Here is a 12,658-nt window from a genome sequence, read left to right as displayed (position 1 = left end):
CGAACTTCATTCTTCTTTTGATCTAATATCATCCCTCTGATTGTTTAACAGTTATTGTTCTTGACATCCCCATCCGTCAGAATTCAATTATCCCCCCAACTCATTTAGGTGTGAACATGGGACCTGTTTGATTGATGCATGAATGCTTTTCGATTAGATTCATCCTCTTACATAACACAGTTTTAACATCCTTTAACCGAACATTTCAATGCGGGGTGGGATTTTTAATCGAACAATAAAGTACCTTGAGAGCTTCTGCATGGGTAGAGTTAGAAATCGCTGGTTGTGGTCAGATTACAAAGTTGACCACCCACAGTTTTGGTGAAGCAGCCGTCCAGCTGCGCAGGAATAATAATCCCTCTGTTTTAATCTGGTTTAGCAAGAGGTGATCCAAACCCTGGTCTCAAGGCCATCTGAGGCCACACATGTGTGTGAGAGAACAGGTTTCCCTATGATTAATAACAAGTTGTCAACACTTTCAGTAGGTTGTGAGAAAGTGGGAAAATGAAGCCTTAAATCTGTGATTGTTTAATATAACCAAAGCAGTATGACGCAGTTTCAAATTGTGAGAACAAGCTGGTGGGATTTATACCAACGCTGCTATGATTATTTGGGCCTCTTGTGCTCATATGATGTTTATTTGTGCAGAGGCAGCCTGGGTTTTAGTGGCGAAGGCCTAAATAGTAGGGATTATTGCTTGACTCTCCCTCTCTTAGCCTATTTTTCAGCATCAGCCTCTCTGGATTTCATTTCATTCTCCGTTGTTGTGCTGACCATCAAACATGAGCACAGCAGGTGTTCATCGAGGATTCCTCAGAAAATATGGTAGGCTTCTTCCTTTCTAATGCATTTATGAAAACAATTGCACCTTTATCTTGATATGTTCTCCTTTTATCACTATTTAACTTTGTGATAAATTCCAACATAAGAAGCCTTAGCTTACCTAAATGTCACTTTTATGTCGACTCCGTTGTCTATATCTGTATTTTATAAAACATAAGGTAATTTGTATGGTTCAATTTTGCAAAGCTATTAAAAAAAGATTTTTTTCTTAAAAATCTCATCTTGGAATGATCATGTTTTTTTATTTTTTTAAAGTAGACAATACTTGCAACGAAAAATGAAAGAAATAAGGTTGTTCTTATCATCTGCCAACTTGATGTTAATTTGTGAGGTTTTGTGCCGAAGACTTGCCTATTAAGAAACTTTCTCAGATCATCACTTCAGTAGAGTCTTATTACTCCAAGAGTTAATATGCCTCATAAAATTGTTTCCAGATGTTTTTGTGCAGAAGGACAAGAGGTTTGATTTTAAAGCCAAGTCAGGATTTCATGGTTAACATCTGTTTTCTGGCTGCTGTGATTTCATCTGATAGTTGTATCATGGTAGATTATTGTTTACTGGCATTTAATGTATCTCAGCTCTTCCTATTTTCTGAATTGAGGGTCTCCGAAAGGACTGTGTAAGTTAGGATTAACCAACTGTTGATAAGCTGTGCTCCTGAATGCATGCAGACCATGCAATAAAAAGTAATATGCTGCTATAGTTCTGCTTTGAATGCTAAGATGGCTCTTTTTACTGACACAGAAGCATTCTTCATAATCATACTTCAACATTTTTTCTATTACAGAAAGTATTTTTCATATAGAGCTTGTAGATATGATATAGCACATAAAAAATACCACTTATTTCTCAGTTATGTGCATAGCAAAGGTACCTTACATTAGCAAAGGTACCTTACATTAGCAAAGGTACCTTCCATTAGTAAGGTACCTTTGCTCTTTCCATGGTTTTAAAACCGAAACATCAGCTATTTGCATAAATTGATTGATTAATTAATTGACATAAACGGAAAAGCAACTGACATTTTTCAGATCTATAGGTGTTTGAGGAATGCTAAGGCAGTAAGGCATCAGCAATAGCACTATAAAAGCACCTGTTGGCATCCAATGAGCTGGAAAGGCTTAGGAGGCCATTCCCATGTCTGATTCTACACAGGGAAAATAATCACAGATGGAAAATTCTGGACATGGTCCTATTATATATCACAAGGTCAAATCATAGTGTTTAACATTCAAGAGCTTTATCTCAGACAATACAAGCCTCAGTCAATGTGTCTAATTCATTTCTTATGTTGGAGGTGAGATAGCCTATACTATCGTTTCTTTTCAATGGTTTGAAAAAAAAAACTCCCTACAGCATGAATTAGATTTGGAAAGTTCCAACTTAGTTATACAGAAGGTTTCAGGAAGAGTACTTTAATCCAATGCTATTACTCCATGTTAAAAACAGACAGATTATATGAGCAAACTGATATAAAACAACTAGTCAGCACAGTGTAGAAGGGGGGACTCACTGTGCTAAAGGGCTTGTTTTGCAGCCTGTGGACCCGGTCACCTTCAGGTTAATGATTTTACCATGATCTTCTGTGTTTAACAAAACATTTCCCAGGTCAAATATAAGGTCATCTGTCTAAGAGCTGAAACTTCACCCTTAACTCAGATCAGTTGGACAATGATCATGAGAAAAGCAAAAAATGTACAATAGAATAGCTGAAAAAAAAAAAAAAAAATCAGGTCCAGATTTGAATCTGATTGGTTGGACCTTAAGAAAAACTGTGCAGAAACAAATGTCAACAAACCGCAGCAGCGTTGTAAAGCAGGAGTCATAATGAGTGAATGAGGACGGCAACTTCAAGGTATTGCTGCAAAAGTCATATCAACAGGCTGAAGGTGTTTTCCTGTTCCTGTTAATTATCATATGATGTTTTTTTCCTCAACTGTGTGAGGATATTTTTATATAAACAAAGGTCACCTGTATAAAACGATTGAAACAGCTAGACTTTCCCTTTGTGTAGAAGTTTTAGATGTTTAATATTTCTAATAAAAAAGTGAGGTCTAGAAGAACAAGTTTTACATCCAGCCTTGTTTACCCAGTTAACAAGCCAACAAAAAAAGGGAAAAAGCTCATTGAAAACTTAATACGTAAAACGTTAATAAGCCTTTTTTTTTATATATATTTATATTTAGGTTTATAAACCAAATAAATCTAAGTACTGGATCAGCATTAATGCATCTAATGTTGTACCAGAAAATATGTTTCTTTTAATCTCAGTGTTTTTTTTAATGAATTTGTTATAGAAGCACTTTTGTTATTTTTCTCAATATATTCGGGCAAGTTGGCGTTTCTTGTCCTTACACTGACATTAATTTTTGCCATCAAAATTTCTATAATTTTTTAATGTTACAAAGGTAATAAAAACTGTCCTGTATTCCAAAAACACTACTGGCTAAGTACTTCACTGAAACCCTATAAAGGGTTAAATCCCCTGTACTTTCCTTCTGCAGGGGGCTTCATGTTTAAACACTGGAAAGAGAAATACCTTGTGCTCACTATGGAGGGAAGCCTGTTGGTTTGCCGGGATGCACTGTCCCCCCCTGACCAGGTGGTGGCGCTACACAGCTGTGAGTCGATCGCTGAGGGAAGAGAAATCCTTGACCTGCCCAAGTTACCCCCAGGTGGCAGGAGGGATTGCTGCTTTGCCCTCATTCTGCCACAGAACAAGTTCCTGCTGCTTCTGTCTGACAGCCCTGATGACTGCAAGTGGGTGTTCTTTGTCCCACTTATGATCAGACTTTATCTGCACATGCAAGCATATTACCAAACCAGTGTTCTCATTCCTTTTATCCTACTGACAATCAGACTTTTTATTGCACATGTTTGTTAGTTTGACACAGATTAACCTGTGTAGTTGTTATCAGTGTGCCTCTGTGAACATAATAACATATCATTTTCACCTTTCCTAGTCTTTGGCTGAAGCTGATCAGGAAGGTGAGAGAGGTCAGTCACTGTTTATTTATTTTCTTATTTGTCCTGTGTCTTCATTAAAGCTTTAACTTCTGAATAAAATATTGGTACTTTAACAAGCAACAATCACAAGATGTAAAAACTTTTCTTTATGAGACATAACTATAAATGTTTTTTTTATAACTGAAAAGCTAGGTGTGCACAACCAGCTGTCAGAATAAAGATCATATTAAAGTGAAGAGCTATCATAAAGTTAGAAAGTGTTAATCTTTTACTCCCAACGCTAAAAAAAGAAATATTTTGCTTTTTTATTGTTTTATCTGAGAGAACAAAAGTCAACCTCCAATTATGTGCTACAGCTGCAACTTTTGCTTTGTTCCATTTTTACTGAAAAGGTCTAAGTTCAGAGCTAAGAAAGAACCCTACCCAGTGATACTGTAGAAATAAATAATTTATATGTACATTGTACAGCTATTTATGATAATATAGCTACTATTTTTGATCAAAATTGTCAACCAAATCACTGGTTAATGTTAGCATGGTCACTGTGCACAGATATTAAGCAAATCTTAGAGCATTTTTTGATAAAATGTTTTTTAATGTGTTTTTTTTTTCCAGTCGTATCGATCTTATCATTCACAAAACTGCAATGGAAGCACTTTTTTGCATCACAAGAGTCATATGATCTGCAACTACGTAGACCTTATTGCTCATAGACATAATAATAAAACATGTAGAAAATATTTATATACCTGTCAACTGCCCACTAGATTGTAAAAAGATGCAGAAGAAAAAGGAGAATAGTAGTTGGAGGATGATGGCACCCACTAGAGCTGTGGCTTAAATATGGACATATCTCATTTGTTTACATCCATCGCTGGCATGTTTTTTAAGAGTTATGACGATAACAAACGTATTCCTAAGCAATATTAGTTATGTTAGCTACTAAAAACTGGAATTGAGAAAATTTGCATTTTTGAAATTAGCAAAATATTGGCGTCATGTTGCACACATTTGTAATGGAAATGCAGCTAATTTATTTAGCTTCCATTTTGATCATTCATCTCTACATGTAAAGTCCTATCTCGATCATTTTCACAAATTTTATCCCTGCTTTTATTTTCCTCCAGATCTTAAAATCAGGGAGTCATCGGCTCCAAATCAAGTGTACATTTTCAACCTCTCTTATTAGTTATTGCAACAATTTTTAAAATATGCTATATCTTGCTGAAAAAGATATAAATTAAAGCAACTTTAAAGTAAGAGATCAATCCATCCCACACACAATACCTAACATTTAACCAATTTTCATAGATGGGGTTCCATCTCTATATCTGTTGTAAAATGCTTTCAGAAATTAACACAGCATTATTTCCAAAACTATCTAGAATTATCTATTAAATAGGAGAAAATTAAAGTTTGACATATAAGAGCTCTAGCTTGAACAGTTGTCCATCCACCCCTCCTAATAAAGACACTAATGTGAAAAAAGAAGAGCTACCTACTGGGAAGCGTAATGAGAGCTCACTTTTATTTCTCTATTGTCTTCAGTGATCCCTCTTGCCTTGCCTTAAGGGACACAGACAGCTAATCTTACGCAAAGGTCATTACTCAATAAAAACACAACCGTTACAACCTATTTGACCCAAAGCACATAAGCCAGTCAACGCAAAGTTCATAAGCATAAAAAAGAAAAAAAATTTAGGCTGCTATAAGACTTTTTAAAGCAAAGTTTAAACAGTCAGTAATACAGAGTTTACAAAGTAAAAGGGAGGCATTTTAATCAAGCATCCATTTTGAGTAAAGTCCCTCTAATAATCCTTTCTGTTATTTTATCATTTTTTGTTATTTTCTCAGTATTATCAGCTTCTCCTCAGGTTGATGACTGCAAATGATGTAGCATGGTCGAATTTCCAGTGTGCAATGGTTTTCTAATGTTATATTGAATGGAGCTGAAGTTCTAAAGAACAGATTGGTTTGTGCAACTGTGCTGTAGGAGCTGCATGCACATTGAAAGGTGCTTCAAGCAGCAGGTGATCAGTGCAGCAGATGTTTCAAGCAGATCCTGGGCAAATATGCAGTGTAAAGTAGTGCCCAGATTCTCTTTTAACATTCATAAATGGAGGTTGTATCAGATAGGACCGCTTGATAAAGGATAGAGGTAGTGCTATCTTTGAGGGGCTTTGAGTGCAACCAGCATAAAACGCTTATTTTTCCTTCATTCCTAGGGTGTGATGTCTCCCCTGCTCCTCCAGAGACAACAAAGCCTCGCTCCCTGCATCACAGACAGAGAGCCGCTGCCCGACTCCTCCAGTGATAAAGACCCCGGCTCACCCAGGGTTGGTGGGATAACACCACCTCTGTCCCGGGTCACTGAGAGGGGAGGCTCCCTCAGAGACAGACACCAAGGTCAGCTTATCTCTAATAATTATTATTCTTTATTTATACCAAGGACTTCATCATTAGAGGGGCTGTTTTCTTTTCTTTCTTTCCATTTATTCAACTGATCATTAGAAATATACATCAGCCGTAAGAGTTAAAGGTTTAGGTTAAAAAAAAACAACAACAACAAAAAACTTTTGAGATACAGCTGGAAATACTTATGTCTACATTTTATTTAAAAAAAGAGAAAACTGATAAAATCCATGACAAAGTGCTGCACCAATCAAGTATGGAGGACCTAGAGAGTCACTGAAAAGAACACCAGCCATTTCAAATTCAACATTCAAATCAGGCAATTTGCAAACATTTTCTAATGTGCATTTTAAATTCAATTATCAAGAGGAATTGTAAATTGTATTTATTAATCCAGTATGAAATACTGGAATTTGAAAATGTATTTTCAAATAAATAACCAAAGAATTTAAAGAATCCCATTTAATTATACATATCTAAAATATTATCAAATGGGACAGGCTGCTGGAACATCATGTGGCTCAGTGATTGATCAGTTATGAATCAAAGCAAATAAATTGGTCAAATTAAATCAGTCCCTTCCACTAAGGACACAGACTCACAGCCAGTCTAAAGGTTGTTGTCATCAAACACTGGGAACACAGAGAGAGTTCTACAAAAAGGTGTTTGTTTTATTTTTCTTCGGACTTTTTACAGTGTTTTTGACTTTAAGTCTCCGTAAAAAGCACTTTGCAGTGTTTTTTCTGTGGTGCTTTAGAGATAACAAAATAAGCAGGAGTGATAGTAGTGAGAGTAATCAGTTAGAAAACAACCATAAAGAAGATTATATTAATAGAGGCTGCAGAATTAGATTTAGAGTCAGTGGTTTATAACTTTTTCCCAAATTTCAGATTTTTTCATCCCACCAGACTTTAAAACATGCTGTTAAATATTTTACAGCAGCCTTCTAATGCTATTCTTTACGGCAATGCATATTAAATACAGAACTCACAGCCAGTTTAATATTCTTTTCTACTGCCTAGAGATCCAAATCTTTAACAAATTCTCCAAAAAACTCTAAAATGATTTTTTTTCCCCCTTGGGTCAGTAATGACATTTGCTTTTTGGTATTTAATTTCAGATTTTTCTTAAAAAAAAAAAAAATAAATAAATAAATGAATAAAAAGAAATTTGGTTTTACATGTTTAAGAAAATGAATTAAAACTTGACCCTAAGATTAATCAAGATTACACAATTCAGCTTTAACAATCAATAGTAGTTTAAGTGTTGCTCAAATGCTCCATGAATAAGGCACCACTGGCCTCAAATACCAGGGATTGTAGGTGAAGTCATTCTGGGGGGTGAGGGATTATGAAGATTGTATTTATTCTAATTTTATATTTCTTTTGTTTTTATGGTAGAAGGAGAAAAAGTGGTCAATACTATTTAATGGTGTTTTCATATGCAGAGCAGTTACAAGTACAGGAACATTTGCTTTTTTACTTAAACTGCAAGATTCCAGTAATTTGCTTCTGTTATTTGTTCTTGACCCAGTTTTAAGTAAAAACTATAAAGCTCTATCTAATCCAGAAACATTTTATTATTGACTTGATTATTAATAAAACGTAAATAAAAAAAACAGAGTATCTAAACTATATTTCCACTGTTTGCTTTGTATTATAGGAGTTGGACTGAGGCAGCCTCAGCGGAGTGTGTCTGTGGCCCCTCCTCACCGTGTGTCTGATTGCCTTCGTCATGGTAACAGCAGTGATGCCCGGGCAGTGAGGGCAGTATGTTTGCTGATGGGTGGGGCAGCGGCCTCCTCCGCTTTGGGCTACCTCAGTTCCTGCTCCCCCACTACGCCCCTGGCCACCGGAGCCCCAGAGATTGCTGAAGGCTCAGGAACCTTCTCAGATCTTCCCACAGGAGGCTCCTTCCACGCCTGCAGCCAGGATGTGGACTCCCCGAATTTTAACAGCTTCGACTTTGAAGGAGACTCCGACTTTGATGCATTTGACTGCGGAGGATTTGCATTTTAATTGTGAGCAACTATAAAAAACACTGTTTATAGAACCAGATTTCTCAACAGTCTGAGTACAAAGTGATAATCTAAACTTTTTGCTGTTGAATAAATAAGTCATCTTTAATTCTAATGTATATTTTTATTTATTTTTCTTGGCTTTACACCCATGCTTATAGAATAAATAGTTGATCATCTTGACGTTTTGTTTTTCATTTTCTGCTGCAGGATTGCTGGATATTAGCTGGGTGAAGGACTTAGACTTACTGATATTCAGATTTCCATCATCCAGAACATACCTGGAAGAGATTTTGCTGCTTTTGTATCTAAAAGTGTCAGAATTTCAACATAATGAAAATGAAAAACAAAAACCAAAATTGCGTATAAAAAAAGTTTTTGTAAAAAAACAAGCATTGAATTGTACACATGTTGTACATTGCATATTTTAAATTATTTGAATTATTCTATATTGAAGATCGACATTGATTCCAGACTTATAGAATGATAATTATCGGTAAAGTTGTTGCAGTTCAATGAACTAATTTTTCATTGTCAGTTTGTTTTTCACTTGTTTTCTTGTAAACATGTTAATTTTATAATGTGCTGAAGTGATCTACAAACTCCCATTTATATATTTTTTTATCTAATTTGGGAAGAAAATGTTTCACCCAGAGTTGGCAAAGGATTTAACGTTAAAAGATAAAGACATGCAAATACACCCTGCAATCACACCGACTCTATGCCTTTTACTCTAGTTCCATTTTAGTTCTGTTAATAACTTATCAGGGTCTCAGAGGAAACAACAGGCAAACGTTTGGAGACTGGAAATTATGCAACAGATTTGTACATAGGAGGGGTTTGTAGGCTCTGAGTGAATGGTTCAGACAGGTTTTGACTTTTGCGTCAATGACTGGAAAAAAAAAATCCACAACAAGGGGAGCAAATAGTCTGAAGTCTCTGGGTGTACAGTAGCTGTGTGTGTCTTTTAGGTGTCAGTGCAACCATGGATGGGAAAACTGTAAATTCAACTCATCAGGATTTAAAAGAGAATGCAGAAATAGTTTGCTGCTCTGAAATGTTGATAACATTTTAAGAGAAAAAAAACATGAACTATTGCATTAAAGAACCAACTGTTGCCTCCAGTCAATCTCCGTAGCACATAAAACCTGTTCCAAAGCCATTAAAAGATTAGTATACAACATAACTAATCATTATACACAGATAGGAAACGTTCATTTAGGTTATCTCAGAAAAAGTAATTTCAAATAAAGAATGCTGAGACAAACCAAAAGCCTCAGACTCTACAAGCTTCAGCTGAAGTTCATGACAGGACAAGTATGAAAAGGGAAGGAGGGAAATGAAGAAGTAAGCGACATTTAAAACTTGGATCTGAGTGAAGCACAATATTTCAATCTGGAAAACTCACATGAAGAGAAAAGACAATTAGGAGAATTTTTTTGAACCAATTACTTAGTGTTTGGCGCTCAGACCTCGGCAGGAAACATAGCGCTTAATTTTGTTAGATATGCATGAACAGAAGCAAAGGTCAGGGCTGTTCCCCCCCAGGCCTGAAACTGGTGGGGGAGTGGAGATAGATGAAGTTGGTCAGTCTGTAGACTGCTGGTTAGTGAGACGGTCTGCTGAGCTTTATGGGGAGATCCAGTGGACTGTGTGAGCTGACACTAGAGCTATATTCAGGGACCTGGAAGATGGAAGTCTAGCTTGGATAACACAGGTTGAGAGAACCTGTCAATGATGAGCAAGCATGAAGCGACAGTGGAGAAGAAAAACTCCCCGTTGGGAAGAAACCTCTGGCAGAACCAGGCTCAACATTGCAGTCTTCTGCCGGACCGGTTGAGATGAGACAGGGAACGCAGTAAGAATGAAACTCTGATGAAGCTTTAGCTACAACGGTGGAGGATCGGCTGGAGGTGGGTTAAAACAGTGTCATCTGAATGAAGTCACAGCGCATCCGCCGCCTGAGCACAGGAGCAGACAGGTGCGTATCGGAGGCCTTTTAAGATGAACTTTGGATGCCGATTGGCTTTCTTGGAGGTGTGGTTCAAAGCTGATTGGCTGTGTTGCAGGTGGATGTAGGAGAGCAATGAGTTTCTTCAGTTGAACTTCCGCCTAGGCTCCATTTAACCAACGCATAGGTCTTTTACCCATAATGCACAGTACCTTGTTTGAAGAAGACCAAACAAAATAAATGGTCTCACATCATCTTATGCCAACTGTCCAGCATGGCGATGGAAGGCTGAAGGTTTGGATTATATGCTCTGAGATCTGAAGTAATTTTGCAAACATGAACTCTTGTTTACCCAAATATTCTAAAGTCTGACCGCTGGGGTCTGTTACATAAAGCAGGTTTAATGAAAACTTTGTTTACTGAATCTGAAAAATGGGAAACTATTGAGTTTTCCGTTTCTCAAAGAGAGTTTACTCAATTTCTGTTTCAGTCACCATACAGTAGTAACATTCTCCGAGGGCTAACCCAGTCGGTAGGAGATTTTCTTCAGTAAACTCTGAGTTTTTAAGGGTGTTTTTAATATTAAAGGATTAAATGTAAAACAACCTTTTAATATCATCCTATTTTACTTGCTGAGTTTAAAATAGCTCCTTATGACTATTTTCTTTTTTAGTGGCATCATAAAAGCACAACACTAAGAATGACCCTAAGGTTATTCAAATATAAAATCACTTTTAGAAACTATAAAAGAAGATGTAACACTAAAATAAACAGCCATATTCAAGCATTTTTTTTTTTACCAGACGCTAATGTTTGTACTAATTTAAATCTATGTAAAATAAAATCAATGTAATTAGTGTTCATCTGTTTGTACTTGTCTTTATCCTATATTAGAAAGTAGAAATTGTCAATAAAAGCACTATGATTATATGGAAACCTAATTATGCTTTCTAAACAAAAAATAGCAGATGTTTAGGCACCATCTCATGTTGTTATACTCTATAAAAGAAATAAAACCTGCTACTTATACCTGAACTGCCTAAAAGGGTCTTCAAAAAATGAAAACATTAACAAAGAAGTATTGACAAAAGGGAAACCCTCACATTTTCTCCTCTAGTCAGTCTTTCCTTATTCATTTTTCAAGCAGTCTTCAAAACTCCTGTCTGACTCAGAATATTAAGTTTTATAACTTCGATAAGAGAAAAAAATTTTTTGTTGATAAAATGTATTATACTTCAAAATCAAATATTATTTTGAGATGCTAAGGTTGGTTCTACAGATCAAAACACTCAATCAAATAAGAGGGGAAGCAATTATGTGGATTATTAGACAATATGAGGTTAATGAGTGATAATTCTACTGGATTTTTTTTTTTTTAAGATTGGGTCTAATTGGAAAGTAAAAAATCTGAAATAGATATAAAAAAAAATCACATGGTAAAAAAATAATAAAAAAGCAATTTTAAATCTCCCCTAAAATACACGTGTAATTAAAAATGATAAAGTCATTCAACTATCTGTACTTTGGTATATCAACACATTTCTTTCATGTATAGATCTTACATAAAACCAGAGAACGATCAAGGACAAAATGTTCTTGCAGACCCATGATGCTGATAAGTGGTACAAGGAATGAGGAGGGGAAGCAAAGAGTGGTTGGGATTTGAAGTGCAAGCAGGAAACACAGAGTTATGCTAAACAATCCCACTTCTGAAAAACTACACCGAGTCATTCTCGTGATTATTCCCAGTTTTATTGCTCAAGATAAAAAAAAAAATCAACACCACTCAGAGACCGGTTATTAAAATAAATAAAAAATGAAAAAAAGGAATCCAATCCAGAAGCCCAGTCCCTTTCTTCCTCTCCCTCCCCTCTCTCTCTTGGTTTGCAAAAAAAAAACTTCAGATGTAAACAGGAAGAGAGAAGCACAGTAAACGGAATGAGTTTAAAATCCGAACTAAATGTTTTCCTAAACAATAAATGGAGGAACCGATAGGAAGAAGTTTGATCTTTAAAGCGGTTTTATCAGCATAAAGACGCGCGCGTCCTGTCAGCCAGCAGGCGCGGCTTCAGGACAGGAGCCACAACTACTCCACAGGTAGTTTAAAGTTTATTCATTTATTTTTAACTTTAAAAATAAACTGCAACCTGACAAAAAACCGCAACAAATATCTGTAATGTAGGTAAATACATTACAGATATTTCTTCAGAATTATTCATAAGCAGAGTCGAAATTATTTTACTACTCAAGTAATAGTATAGATCCTAGTATTTAATACCGCTATTGTAGAAGTATCAAGCTTTTTAGTCAAGTAAAAGTACTAGTTTTAAAAATAAATAAAGCTAAATAAAAGTAGATGTAACGCAGGACAAAATGTTAAGGATAGATGCTTTAAAGTTCATACTGGTTACAGCAATATCACTTTACTTGGATTCATAGTTATATATATATATATATATATATATATA

General features: G+C 35.8%; 2 protein-coding genes across 3 annotated transcripts in view; both read left to right on the top strand.

Moving 5' to 3' along the window:
- The first annotated feature begins 659 nt into the window (after nt 1-659).
- LOC107091624 lies at nt 660-8,274 on the top strand. The gene is made up of 5 exons (XM_015385642.1): nt 660-825; nt 3,348-3,603; nt 3,807-3,840; nt 6,036-6,216; nt 7,885-8,274. Exons 1-5 carry the CDS (start codon nt 783-785, stop codon nt 8,238-8,240), a joined length of 870 nt encoding a protein of 289 aa, XP_015241128.1. The 5' UTR covers nt 660-782; the 3' UTR covers nt 8,241-8,274.
- A 3,823-nt stretch (nt 8,275-12,097) lies between these two features.
- The window catches only part of LOC107091637 (cytochrome P450 2F5-like), an 11,279-nt gene continuing 10,718 nt past the window's right edge, over nt 12,098-12,658 (top strand). For both annotated transcript variants that reach the window (XM_015385677.1, XM_015385679.1), the window contains exon 1: nt 12,098-12,287. The gene's annotated coding sequence lies outside the window, so the exon portion shown is untranslated. The remainder of the gene's footprint in view (nt 12,288-12,658) is intronic.

This window comes from Cyprinodon variegatus, unplaced genomic scaffold (assembly GCF_000732505.1).
Source record: "Cyprinodon variegatus isolate N-32 unplaced genomic scaffold, C_variegatus-1.0 Scaffold345, whole genome shotgun sequence".
Taxonomy (NCBI): domain Eukaryota; kingdom Metazoa; phylum Chordata; class Actinopteri; order Cyprinodontiformes; family Cyprinodontidae; genus Cyprinodon; species Cyprinodon variegatus.
The sequence above is the reverse complement of the archived record's forward strand: the minus strand, read 5'-3'. Positions and strand labels throughout refer to the sequence as shown.